Source organism: Chiloscyllium plagiosum, unplaced genomic scaffold (genome assembly GCF_037043375.1).
Source record: "Chiloscyllium plagiosum isolate Xiang-an unplaced genomic scaffold, Cpla_swu_hap1 HiC_scaffold_7, whole genome shotgun sequence".
In the NCBI taxonomy this organism is placed as follows: Eukaryota; Metazoa; Chordata; class Chondrichthyes; order Orectolobiformes; family Hemiscylliidae; genus Chiloscyllium; species Chiloscyllium plagiosum.
The window spans coordinates 13978997-13993636 of NW_028270145.1; the positions used below are offsets into that span (position 1 = coordinate 13978997).

General features: G+C 41.1%; 1 protein-coding gene across 7 annotated transcripts in view; it reads left to right on the forward strand.

Annotated features, from left to right (window-relative positions):
• The window catches only part of unc80 (unc-80 homolog (C. elegans)), a 338459-nt gene that overhangs the window by 225765 nt on the left and 98054 nt on the right, over positions 1 to 14640 (forward strand). For all 7 annotated transcript variants that reach the window (XM_087988742.1, XM_087988738.1, XM_087988739.1 and 4 more), the window contains 5 exons: positions 330 to 437; positions 5851 to 5989; positions 10352 to 10533; positions 12569 to 12700; positions 14392 to 14578. In XM_087988742.1, the coding sequence (XP_087844868.1) occupies positions 330 to 437; positions 5851 to 5989; positions 10352 to 10533; positions 12569 to 12700; positions 14392 to 14578 (748 nt within the window). The remainder of the gene's footprint in view (positions 1 to 329; positions 438 to 5850; positions 5990 to 10351; positions 10534 to 12568; positions 12701 to 14391; positions 14579 to 14640) is intronic.

Consider the following 14640-nt stretch of genomic DNA (forward strand, 5'->3'; position numbering starts at 1 on the left):
GCTAACTTGAGAATGTAATTTAGAAGAAGTTGTGGGATTTACATATGAAAGAACAGAAACCAGCATATCCCATTCTAAAAGATTAAAGTTTTAATCTAAGGTTGTTTACAGTATCACATCTCCATGACACTGGACTCCTTTGGCTATAAATTCTGTGAGCATGATCTTATTCTCCACAACCACCTGATGAAGGAGCAGCACTCCGATAGCTAGTGCATCCAGATAAACCTGTTGGACTATAGCCTGGTGTTGTGTGACTTTGTTAACCAAATTCAATAACTAACTTTAAAGCACAATTAAATATTTATTGATTATCTCTTCCCCTCCAGTGCTCTGAGAAATCATGTTTACGTACACCTTCTTTAAAAAAACGAATACCTGTTACAAGTTTGGAAGGAAAAAAGGATTCTGGAATGTTGAAATATATCAGGACTCAGGTATGTTTATAAACCTACGTGCTGCTCTTTTTCTTTGCTATTCTGGGACTAAAATCTGCATGTTTATAATTTTATCAATGGTTGTTCAGTCAAGGTGTGATAATTTTTCCCCTTTTATTGCTCTCACAAAAGCCCCAACAGTAACCATCGCTGTGATCCTTTGGTACATTAAATTTATTCTTCCTTCCCCATATTTTAATGCTTTCAAGGATCTAGCTTTACCACACTCCTATTTCTGTTGTTACCTCCAGGTCACAGCATCCATTCTCTCCCAAGCAATCCCAGCCTTGGGTGACTGTCTGTGTGGAGTTTGCACGTTTCCTCCGGGTGCTCCTGTTTCCTCCCACAGTCCAAAGATGCACAGGTTAGATGAATTGGCCATGCTAAATTGCCCATAGTGTTAGGTGCATCATTCAGGGTGAATGTAGGGGAATGGGTCTGGCTGGGTTTCTCTTTGGAGGGTCGGTGTGGACTTATTGTGCCGAAGGGCTTGTTTCCACACTGTAGGGAATCTAACCTAATCTATATTCAGGACACTTGACCTAGCATGACCTTACTACTCCTGTGATATAAATCACATATGAGAACATTGCTGGTCACTTCATTGTATGGTTCTCCACCCATAACCCCCTACCCCCTCGCATCACTCCTTTTTGTGTCTCCCTCTGGAAAATATCCCGCCCACTTTGTTTACAACAAGGCATTCAAGATCCCTAGTCTATCCTGAGGGCCTCTCACCTTTCTGTTGTTTTTGATCTGTACAACCACACCCTCTCAAACTTCGATGCCCAGACCCCATTAAAAGCATTACTCACTCTCTTTCACCGTCTATTTTGCCATTCTATGATCATAACTGCTCTTTGAACACCTCATAGAGTCATACATCCTTGTCCTTAAATACCATTAATTATTTTGGTTAACAAAAATCTAATAATCTCACATTTAAAGTTAATTCTTTATCCCGCAGCAATTAATGTTTGGAAAATCCCACTCCTACGACTGACACTATTTGTCTCACTCTACTGTGTAAGACTATTTTATCATTTCACTTGTGAAAAGCCTGGCCATAACTATTATGTCAATCACTTTTCCCTAGACTTTCTCATAAGTGGATAGAGTTCTTCTTATCTACCCTGTTTACTTCCCTTAAATCGCCAGCTGGAGAATACCCTCTGTTGTGATTGAGTTTTGAGTGGTGTACTGATTCGTTTCCATCCCACCCCTCACTGCTCATAATAAATTGGAAATTTAACCAGAGTTCAAATATGGACAATTATATGCATTTTCAATTGTATCTTGTTCAGTATTAGAAATAATTCAGCTATGTTTCTTTAGTTAAAGAATCACAAGTTTAAAACAAATGGGACAGCACAGTGGCTCAGTAGTTAGCACTGCTGCCTCATAGCACCAGGGACCTAGGTTTGATTCTAGCCTTGGGTGACTGTCTGTGTGGAATTTGCACGTTCTCCCCATGTCTGCATGGGCTTCCGCCGGGTGCTCCGGTTTCCTCCCACAATCTAAAGATGTTTAGGTTAGGTGAATTGGCCACGCTAAATTGTAGTGTTCAGGGATGTGTAGGTTAGGTGCATTAGTCAGGGGTAAATGTAGAATAACAGGGTGGGGGAATGGGTTTGGGTGGAACACACTTCGGTGTGGGCTTGTTGGGCTGAAGGGTCTGTTTCTACACTGTAGGGATTCTTTCAAATAAAATTTTAATACAAATAGAAGTTAACCAACATGCAAAGAATATTAACAAAAAGCATTTAGATGTGCAAAGATAGATTTAACTTGGATATCAAACTTAACATGAGGCTATTATGGGCAACAAACACATTGTGGTCGAACACCCCTTAGAAGATATCAAATAACAAATACAATTAAGGTGGGTACCGTGGATTTCTCAACAATCCCTCCTAGATGTTAGTGACATTGTGGCTCATCAAATCTAATTAAAATGTTATAGGAGTGGTGACTTTGTACACTTTTTACTGTACTCCTGTACTTGAGTGCATGTGACAATAAAATCTAAATCTAAGGGATTATCATTCCTCACTTTTGATGACCCATTCTAGAAACTCCCTCTGAAGCTGCTCTGTTATGGAGGGTCTCAATGACTGCTCACATTCTGGTTATTCAGCTTCTTTTTCCAAGCCTGCAAACTGCAAACTCTGTCAAACTACCATCACTTAATTCACAGGCTCAACTCCAGTTTTTCACAGAAAGCTTCACCAAGCCCGTGGGGCTTTACTCCTCAGTTCTAACCTCACACAGTTGCACAAAACAAGTAGTTGTGTGGTTTCCTTCAGATTTCCACACAATTGCACTGAACTATTAATGGCGCACGGTTTCTCCTGTGCTCTCCACAGCTCCTTGGAGTGTTTTGAAACCCTGACTGTAACTGCCTAGCTGCTGACTAACTCCAGGAACCTCTCCCCAAGTTCCAGAAACACAGACCAGTTTGACTTCTCACAGAGATGCGAACTTCACAGATTCAGTGTAGTTTAATTGATCTTTCAGCTTTCCTGAATGCAACTTGCTCATGACTCAGTCTATGCTCTTCTTTAACTAACTATTGCCCAGAACTACTCTTCGAGTGACCCCGAGCAGGTTTGAGCAGCTGACTGAAAATCTTACAATAGCCCCTACCCTTGTATCAAGGCCAATACGACCACAACTAATGTTGCTGAAACTGATGCATGCACTGCTTCAAATCGTGTGTGTGCAGATTTCAGGGACCATGGTGATAATGGGTTAGGAGTTAAGAGATTGAGCAGGGGAGAGGCGAGAGAGGTTGGGACCAGAATGGAGAGGGACAGATTCTGAGGATCCGGGAATGTAGGACAGAGATCAGGATCTGGGGAGGAAGAGTAGGGGAATGTGCCAGGCAGGGGTGGAGGCTCAGTGGGAGTGGGATATGGAAGGAAGAGAGACTGGGAGAGGTCCTCCTGGCTCCTGGGCTCCTCTTGTTGCCCCTTCCCATATCCCATGATTCCTAGGCTGTCTTCACTTCTCCCTTCAGGGTTGCCCTCTGTCCTCACACCATCTCACTACCATTGAAGCCCAGTTTAAAATGGTGCACACTTCCCACGCATGCGCAGTAATGCGTTTGCGCATTTTGTCTCAAGTAAGTCGATGTGGTGATGTCACTGTTTGGAACCCTGCATTCCTCAATGAGCATGCATAGTTTCCCACAACTGCCAGTGTCAGCAAACCCTGTCCTTGTGGAGCAGTCATATGTAGCAATCAGCTGTGGCACTCAGATGTAGAAACCCTTGGAATTTTCTGTCATCTCAATGTTAGTATTCAACAAATGCCAGCTCCGACAGCACAGAAATACATGGGATAATAATCACAGCCAGAATGGCTTCCATACACACCACAGACTCTGTTCCTTCGCCATTGACAGTAACTCCCTCCTTTGCAACTGACTGAGGCAGAACCAGACTACTTATCGCTTTGATGTCATGCTTGATCCCAAGTTGAACTTCTAACCATATCTACCTGACCTCTAAGGCTACCTATTTCTACCTTTGTAACATCACCCAACCTGACCTGTGCATCAGCTAATCTACCACTGAAATTGTATTTCAATGATTCTGCCTCTCCATCAATTTTAAGCCATTTAAAATTCTGCAAGTGCCATTCACCAATATCTCAGGTGCTCTGCTTTTCTGTATTGGCTCCTTTTTAAGTAATATGCTGGGTTTTATAACTGTTGTATGAAACAGTGGCTCTGTTGCTGTTGATGTTACATTGGTTCCATTCATTCTGCTGATGTTGAACACACTCAGAGAGTGGAAACAAAGAGTTCTCCTCTAGCTTTCCAAAGGAACAGATGTATCTGTATCAGCACCTTAAGGTCCTGGTATTTATGTCTTATCAAATGTAGTTGTAACTATTAATTTCAAGCAAGAAACTTAGTTATTTAAGAACAATGTCTATTCTGTAGATAATCTATAGTGGAGTATCCTCTTCCACTAATCATTAGATATGTCCAAGACAAAGATCGTGAAACATGAATTAAATAAAAAAGTAATACTTATCAAAAGTTGGGAAGTTTTACTAACTTTTATTGAACCAGTGTGAGTCTTGCCTCCTGATTAAATCTTGGGTGGGTCTCCTCGCTCTTGTCAATTTGGATTTAGATATCTCTTTTTCTTGCTGTATACAATTTAACATACAGTGTGGCAGCAGGATAATATGGCGTGATAACACAAAATGCAACAAATTGCACTCCACTCGCATGCTCATAAGTAACAAGAGAGAAAGAAAGAAAGGTTATGTAACAACAAAACTAATTGATTCATTGGACTGTTATATAATTTGAAATAGATTGGCTCCTTTTAGGCGTAATTGTGCAATTAACAAGTTAATGCCATATTAAAAGTACTATTTAATATAAGGCACACAACTCCAGGTTAAAGCTTCCATCATTAACTTTCCTTCACACATATATGTTTTTTATGACCAAGGAGGTTAGTGAGTCTGAAGATAGCTGCAGATAACATACCATTTGAAATGTATTGTCTTCACAGCAATAACTCTGTCATTAACCCTCAAATTGCAGCTTTGTACATTGTCCTAGGTTATGTAATATGCTTCAATTGTCAGATAAAAATGTATCTACATCTTCAAAGATGCAGCCACATGAGAGCAGTTTCTGACACTGAGTAAAATTAAACAGACTCAACATTAGGTTGAATGATTAGTGAAATTTGACTATTACAAATGATTGCTGATTATGTTTAATTACAATACTAGGTATGGGTGTGCAGTCATGTAATCTTAGACTGTAGGAAATCCTGCTACTGTTAACTTGGATGATTCTTTCACACTGCTCTCTGTTGAACCTGTGGAAGCAGATCAAAATAAAGGTAAAGTTACCATAGTCCTACTGTACCATAGAACTGCTTTCCCATCAGAGAGGGAGAGAGATGACTAGTGGTGGTTTACCATGCCTCAGGTGAGGGGGAAGATTGAGAAGAAGAGTCCTTCATGGTAACCTCAGCTGGTGAAGGAATTGTTCTTGTGCTGTTGGCATCTCTCTGAATTTTGATTTATGAAAATATTGATGTCTCTGGTTGCAACTTGGATTGTCCTCAACATAAAAATTAATGATGGCTCTCTCACCCTGTATGCCTCTGCCCAAGTTTTTTTTCACCCTATGATCTATACGTCCTTGCTTATGATGATCTGCCTGTACTGCTCATAAACAAAGTTTTCACTGTACTTAGCTACACATGACAATAAATAAATCAAATCACCTACACTCTGTCACCATTAAAATTTGGTTTGAAATTTATAACATTTCAACATCACTCTTGTTCCCCACCCATTTATCTTGTGTGGTCAAAATTGCCCCCAATATAATTGTGACATAAAATATTTAAATATGGTGTTTTTTTTTATATAGGTGATGAGTCTGTCTCCAGCCCCACTGTCTTTGTTGATCAAAGCAGCTCCTATACTGACTGAAGACATGTACAATGATGTACAGCCTGCAGCATGGGAACTTCTCCTCAGTGTGGATGAACACATGGCTGCTGCAGCTGGTAATGTACATTTAAATTACTGTACTACTCCTGCACCTAGTTAAATGCTTCAAGGAGATGCCTTCTATTATTTTAAAGAACCAGATGTTTGGTTGGTGATCCTATTGCAGCGTAGAGTCATTTGGCACAGGAGGTGGCAATTTGACCATTGAGTCAATGGTTGCCATTTGTAGAGTATCCTGGTCAATCACATTTCCCTACACTCTAGCCCTACCAATAGATTTCCCATCACTGCACGTCTACTTTCCTTTTGAAATCATCTCTTGTCTCCACTTTTCTGGGCCATTATCACTCACAGTGTAAAAACATTCTTCCCGGTGACCACCTTGCTTCTGTTATACAGAATCCCAAACCTGTTCTTGTGTTGTCAGCTAATGGTACCAGCATTATGTCTGAGTTGTCTAAATCCATCATAATCTTCTACATCTCAGTCAAACATTCCTACCATCTTTGCTCCAAAGAGATCAAATTCAACTTCTCCAAACTAATGTTGGAGCTGAAATCCTTCTTTCACTTTGGTAGAACCAATCTGCATCCTCTCAAGGACACTATATCCTTAGTAATGTGTATTGATCAGAGCTAGAAGCAATGTTTGAGGTTTAACCAGCCATTATTAAAGTTCAATATAATTTTTCTATGTACAAAATACTTCTATTGATGAAGTCCAAAATCTCTCATAATTTGGTAACTACTCTCTCCATAGTGCCTTCCTTTTTCAACGATTATTTCATAGAAACCATGAGGACCCAATGTTCCCGCACACTCATTTGATCTGGGCATTCAGCCAAAATTGATATTTTTCATTGTTTTTTTTATAGATTTAGATTTAGATTAGATTACAGTGTGGAAACAGGCCCTTCGGCCCAACAAGTCCACACCGACCCGCCGAAGCGAAACCCACCCATACCCCTACATTTACCCCTTACCTAACATGACAGGCAATTTAGTATGGCCAATTTACCTGACCCTGCACATCTTTGGATGGTGGGAGGAAACTGGAACACCCGGAGGAAACCCACGCAGACAGGGGGAGAACGTGCAAACTCCACACAGTCAGTCGCCTGAGGCGGGAATTGAACCCGGGTCTCTGGCGCTGTGAGGCAGCAGTGCTAACCACTGTGCCACCGTGCTGCCCACGATACCATAGAACTGCTTTCCCATCAGAGAGGGAGAGAGATGACTAGTGGTGGTTTACCATGCCTCAGGTGAGGGGGAAGATTGAGAAGAAGAGTCCTTCATGGTAACCTCAGCTGGTGGCATCTCTCTGAATTTTGCCAAAACTGATCACCTCAAACGGGAGATGGTTGATGTAATATATGGAATGAAAATTGAAAGGGAATATGTGGTCAAAAGACTGTCCGTATTCAAATGCCAAATTAACTTGGGGTGGAGATGGTTGAAGGGATTGCCTTCATCTACATATAGTCCCTCGATAAAACTGGAGGAGCTAGAAAATCGGGAAGTTGCAAATATGATGCCTTCATTCAAGAAAGTGTATTGTATATTTACCAAGTTGGCACTAACTCTCCTATTTATAATTTCAGTTTTGATAACCAGACAATTTTTGTGGTAATTTGTCAAACATTTCCTTAAAATTCACCACTGCACTCCCGGCATCAACTTCGCTGTTATTTCATTAAAGAATCAATTAGATTAGTCAGGCTCAATCTATATTTTACAGGTCTATGCTGGTTCTCCCCAATAAACTCAAATCTTTTCAAGTGCCAGTTACATTTCGCTTTGATAATAGTCGGAATATCCTTACAATTTTTTAAAACAAAGGTGAAGGATATTCCCACTAACAACAGGCCAGTTGTTAGTGGGAAGATCCTTACACACTTGTTTAAAACATTATGTCACATTTGCCACTCTTCAAAACTTAGCATATCCCCTATACTTAGGGAAGATTAGAAGATTATGCCAGTCTTTCTACTATCGCCATACCCAGCTCCCTAAGAAATTTGCCTTGTACACATAAACATTAGTCCACGAGCCCGCACAGAACAGGGCTGCAGTTAATTTTGATCTTTTCGTCGTACATTTATAATCCTGGAAGTGAAAACACAAAAAAAATCTGCATCAGCTTTTCTGCTGAGGGGAGTGAGTGATAGTCAGTCTCCTTGTTACGCCAGTCTTTCTGTTTGAGGTTTCCCTGCACTCTACGGGTGGGACATTCCATTGATTCCATGCAGGATTTTCCTAAAAAGCACAAAGTCTTTTTTTTGTCTAGAGCAATTCTCTTTTCAGAAACAAACCCTATTGGAATGAAAAATATCCAGAATAGTTTTGGGTTCCAATCCGTCACTATGACATTAATTTAAAATAAACTACCATGTAGAAAATAATGTGGTGATTATTCTAAAGATGCGACTCATTTTGTTTTTCTCAGCAAATGATTTAATTAAGTTGATTCAATTTGACAGGGAAGAACTGAGATTAATAAAAAATATTTATCAATAAAGGCCCTTATATAAAAAACTGATCAAAAGCATTCAGAGGAAACACTCTTCCAGTCACAGGCTTAAGTGCTGCCTTTGCCAATTAACAGTCCAACAGTCATACAATTGGAAATACACAAAAATCAGAAATAGGTGGAGACATTTAGTAGGTTTGGCAGGATGGTGAGCAAATACAGTTAGTATTTCGAGTCCAGGGACCCTTCCTGAGAACAACTTTAGGAGTCATAGGCTTATGCCCGAAACGTCGATTCTCCTGCTCCTTTGATGCTGCCTGACCTGCTGCGCTTTTCCAGCAACACATTTTTCAGCTCTGATCTCCAGCATCTGCAGTCCTCACTTTCTCTGAGTCATTCAGGCTTCCTGATTGGAGAGAGGAACCACTGATCGAAGACTTACCAGTAGAACAACATTTGTGACGATTGTTTTTTTTTCCCCTGTTGGAGCTGGGAAATATTAAAACGTGACCTGATAGAGGCGTGAAGCTCCTGAAAGGCTAGCAAGTTGGAAAATTTGCTGTAGTTGTTAGTTGACACCATAACGTATTGTAACTTTACAATGATCAGCGAAAATATAAAAGCGAGATTAGAAAATGATTTTTTACGCAGAAGGGGGGGGGGGGTTGATATTCAGAATTGGAGCAATGTCCATAAATTATTTATAAAACTAATAATTTGAACTTTTGGAAAAGAAGCACATTAAAGAATCTGTTCAGGAAACAGGAGACTGGAAGATGATGATGTGTTTTGTTTGAAGAATGAATAAGTTTTTCAATTCTTTCAAGGCATCACATGATCATAAAAGGGAAGGAGAGAAAGCATTGTTGGTGCACCATCTAGTGACTGCTTTAGAGGGCTAAGGAAAAGACAGCGACGTTGCAAATTCATTACTAAAACATATCTTATTGATCCATATACATATTTTCTCTTAAATTGAATCTGAAGGTGGACATATTCATGAGAGATTTTACTTGAGAGTCCAGCTGGACCAGCAATGAAGTTATTCAGTTTTTGACTGTACTAACATTTACCTCTGGTCTGCATGCCATAACTTGTTCTCTCATGAGAATAAGCTCTGAAGGATTTATTCACTCTATGTTGTTTATCGTAGAATCATACAATCCCTACAGTGAGGAAACAGGCTATTTGGCCCAACAAGTCCACACTGACTCTCTGAAGAGTGACCCAACCAGACTCATCCCCCTACCCTATCCCATATGGTCCTGCATTCTTCATGGCTAATCTAACTAGCCTACACATCCCTGGACAGTATAGGCAATTTAGCATGGCCATTCCACCTAACATGCCCATCTTTGGACTGTGGGAGGAAACCGGTGCACCTGGAAGAAACCCATGCAGACAAAGGGAGAATGTGCAAACTCCACCCAGACAGTCGCTCGAGGCTGGCATTGAACCTGTGTCCCTGGTGCTGTGAAGCAGCAGTGCTAACCACTGAACACTTATATTACTTAATAATAATTAAGTAAACATAAGGTGTCAGCATCAGCTTATTTTCACCATTCTGAGTCAGAAGGCTGTCTGTTCAAGTCCTCCTTCAAATATTATAGCCTGGCATTTAGTAAGGGAGTATTACATTGTGGGAAGTCTTGTCTTTCACAACTAAGTCACTATGTATTCTACCAGTTGCATGTAAAAGATCCGACCAGAAGGCATTATGTTGAAGAAGGATTCTCTGTGGTGCACTGACCAGCATTCATCTCACAAATTATCTCACTTATCTCTTTAATTGTTATGAAATCATATTGTACATAAATTCGCTGCCATGTAGATACTTTGCAGAGATTATATTTCAAAAAGTATTTCATTATTTGGAAAGCACTTTAGACTATGCTGATGTTATGAAAAATGTTAAATAAATGTAAAACATTTCTTCTTTCTACCTACAGCGGCCATGTTCCTATTGTGTGCAGTTAAAGTACCTGATGCTGTATCAGATATGATGATGTCTGAATTTCACCACCCAGAAGCAGTACAACGCATCAATGCCATTGTGAAATTTAATACACTCTGGAGATTCAGGTACCAGGTTTGGCCACGTATGGAAGAAGGTGCTCAGCAGATCTTTAAGGTAGGCTTCACAGGTTTCAGTACCTTCTCCTTTAACTTCATTCACTGCCTGCAAACAGAAACTATTGCAATGAGAACCATACAGTTCCTAACTCTGCCTGTCTTATCTTAGGCTATGTGGAGCATTTTATGTTCCAGTCCTACTTGGGATCTACATCCACACACAGTTTTTCTGTAACATTTCGATGAGTGCCATCTCCTGTTTTTACCCAAATTATCACCAACTTGGCTTTGAATTTCTATCCTTCCTTTATCTTTTTGATCCATCACCAAATCTTCCCTTCCCTACCTCACTTTCTTTATTGTCTGCTCTGGGATTTGGCTGTTGCCATTATTTACTGTAAACCCATGATTCCCACAGTTCCATTTAACATGCTTCCTCTCACCCAACTTGCTGTAAGGACTCTCTTTCTTTCTTCAGTTTTTTCCATCTGCATTGCATCGGTTCCGATGTGCACACTTCCATACCCACAACATAAGAAGAAGAACTTCAGCAAATGAGGCTGTAAAGTAGAGCATTTTGTGGAAGATGTGCAGTCCCAGGTATAGGCCTTCAGTGGTTTTATGTCTGTAAAGACAAAGGAAAGCCTGTTCCACGTTGACACTAAGATTAAAGTGGTGCTCTGCAAAATTTAAGCCACTACAAATCAACCTAATTTTATAGTATTCCTTCAATTTTCCTGAACAGGTTATTCCCTTCCATTGTGGTTGACAAAGCCCTTGAATGTTAATGTTCAATTTTCTATAGTTTTTCACGCATCCTTCTTCATAAAGCTATGATGAGATTTCCCTTGTGCTAAGCTTCCAACCCACCAGCCACTTGTTTCAAAAGATCATCTTCCACTCTGCACCAGCTTCAAAGTGATGCCACCAACAAACACATTTTCCCCATCTTTTCTTTCAACTTCCAAAGGGACTGCTTTCTTGTTGGTACTTCAGGCCACTTCCCTCAACTGCCATACAAAAAGCCAATGATGTTTTCATACAAAAGCATTGAAAAATACACCTTCCCTTTAAAGCTCTCTCTTTTACCTCAGTCATAGTCCCAAACATTCCTTACAGGTGAAACAGTAACTTACTTGTATTCCTTTCAATTTAGGTTCTGTGCTAACTGCTCGCCGCGATATCTCTTCTGCATGGGGACATTGCTTGCTTTCAATCCGTTTGTGTGACCCTGAGGTCCCAACCACCTCCTACTCTGAATTCTCTGTCCTCAGTCTCCTATGATGTGGAAGTGCCGGTGTTGGACTGGGGTGTGCAAGGTCAGGAGTCACATGACACCAGGTTATAGTCCAGCAGGTTGATTTGAAATCACGAGCTTTTGGACTGCTGCCCCTTCGTCAGGCTCCTTCATCTGATGAAGAAGCAGCGCTCCAAAAGCTTGTGACTTCAAATAAACCTGTTGGACTGTAACCTGGTGTCATGTGACTTCTGACTTTGTCCACCCCAGTCCAACACCAGCACCTTCACTGTTCCAACGAAGTTCAGCTGAAGAAATATCACCTCATCTTTAAATTAAGCTCTTTGCAAGTCTCCAGAGTCAGTTTTGAATTTGTTAAATTCAGGTCATAAATATTGCTGCTACATTTTCAGACAGGAACTGGACCAAAGGCAGGCAGAATGAGTTAGTTTAATTTGACATCCTGTTCGGCACAACATTGTGGGCCAAAGGGTCCATTGCTATGCTGTACAATTCTATGTTCCAACTGTTGGTATGATTTTACTCTTGTCATTGAGATTTTCTCTCGATCCATCTTTTATTTCTTTACTTGTCATGGTATCATTGCACCCATTCTGATATTTATTATCTTTGATGATACTCAAGGACATAGGTACGTGTATTTCCAGAAAAGTGGTGATACTTCTTTGAACGTTCACGTTTCTAGATGTGCTTCTTCAATGCCTGTGAATCGTTCGAGATGCAATGTAGTAAATCAGTCAAAATTACTGTTTTACTTAGCAAATATATACATTATTAAATGCACTCTTTCTATCATCCATTTTACCCAATGATTTGTTGGTTTATCTTTTTTAAGATTCCACCACCAAGTATAAACTTCACCTTACCTTCTCCAATTTTGGGTATGCCATCTGTACCGATGTTTGATCCACCTTGGGTTCCCCAGAGTACTGGCCGTGTGCAGGATCCAATCAGTGAAGATCAGTCTGTAAGTATTAGCTGGGCCAACAGCTTTTGAAAGTAAAGCCTCTGCTTCATTTGTTATTACACTTTCCAGTCATTATTAAAATCAGCCTATTCCATGAAGCAATAAAGATCTTACATGTCTGAAAATGTCATATAATAACGTGTGATGACCAACTGTTGTTTCTAAATACCTTGTATCACTTGTGGGAGGAAGGATAACTTTATCAGTTTGTTCTCTTAGTGTGGTGTCTTGCTTTTCGAGAGTGCATATCAGAGCCTCTGGTAGGTTCGGCCTATAATTTTCAAACTTGAACTGAAGCTGTGAAGTCTAAAATGCCATATTTTAAGAATAAAGCATTCATTAGAAGAAATATGCAGAATGATTGGGACTCAAGATCTCTATTCCTCCATTGTAGCATCCCCTCTCTTCCTCAGTTGCAGCCTATCCTCTCTTTCTCTGGACTCTCTTTCAGCTTCTCCCTCTCTTCCCCCTCCTTTGCATCCTCTCGTGTCTCCATCCTCTTTCAGCTTCCTGCTCCTCGCTTTACTCCTTGCAGACTCCAGTTGTTTTTCCCTCCACCTTGCAGCCTTACTCTCTCTCTCCCACAGCCTTTTACACTCTTGTAGCTACTTTCTCTCTTGCCTTTTGCTGCCTCTCTCTTCCACCCACCCCCATTTCCATCTCCTCCTTCCACAAACCTTTCAACCCCTGTCTCTAGCCCCTCCTGGAACCTCCATCTACCTCCCTCTTCTGACTTCACCCCTGCAGCCTCCCCATTCATCTTTCTTCCATTGTTTGAACCCACCCCATGCCAGCAGCCATCCTCTCACTCTCTTTCTGTGTGAAATAATTGTCCCTCAGATCCCTTACAAATCTTTCCCCTCTCACCTGTTTGGGGCCCTGGATGGAGATGACAAGGGTAGTGTGCTGACAGGTTTTGCATGGAAAAGCATGTTGTTTAAAATAAGTGAATATCTGCTCCGATGAGGAGACGTTCCACTCCCAAGCATCCCAGATGTCCACCTGTTTTAAACAATGTGCTTTTACCCCCTCATACAACCCTCCACTGCACCACCTCCATTCCCCGTTCCACTGCTATAAAACTCCTGCTCCCAAACGCAATAAAGAAAGTGTCACCCTTGTCCTCACCTGCCATCCCAAAAGTCTCTGCATCCAATGCATCATTCTTAAACACTTCTGCCAATTCCAACTAGACCCACCACCAAGAACATCTTCCCCTCCCCACCCCTCTCTGCCTTCCACAAGAGCTGTTCCCTTTGCCACTCCTTGGTTATACCCGAAACGTTGGACTACTCCACCTCCTGGTTTGCTGTGCTCTTCCAGCCTTGTGCTTGTACAACCTGTATTCCAACTGGCCCACCAACTTTCAAAGCCCAGCGGCAAGTCATATTTGGACAGTGAGCCCACCCTCTGGCTATGAATTTCATGCCAAGTGACTGTTTCCTACAGTCTGCTGACTTCTGACCCCCGTTAGAACTTGGCAACAGGGTTCCAAGGCCCACACGGAAAGTTCTGGCCCAAGATGTGTTACCGTTCTAGTTTTCACATATCGTATCATATTTTCGCATTGCGTACGAAACGAAATGACAACAAAATAACAATCCTATTTTTAAAATATTTAATGTAATTGATCTGCTGCAGAAGTGCAAAAAGATTCTATTTTGATGATCTCAATGTACAACCTGTTACAGAAATCGTTTTCCGCTCGTGCGGTTTCCCGGTCCCACCAGCGAGCTGAGCATATTTTGAAGAACTTGCAGCAGGAAGAGGAGAAGAAGCGACTTGGTCGTGAGGCCAGCCTGATCACAGCCATTCCTGTCACACAAGAGGCCTGCTATGAACCGAGCAACACGCCACCACCCGAACTGGAGGAGGAAGGTAGGTCTTCATACGAAACATTGCCCGGTACCCTCAACAATGTTTTCAAAAACACATCTTCA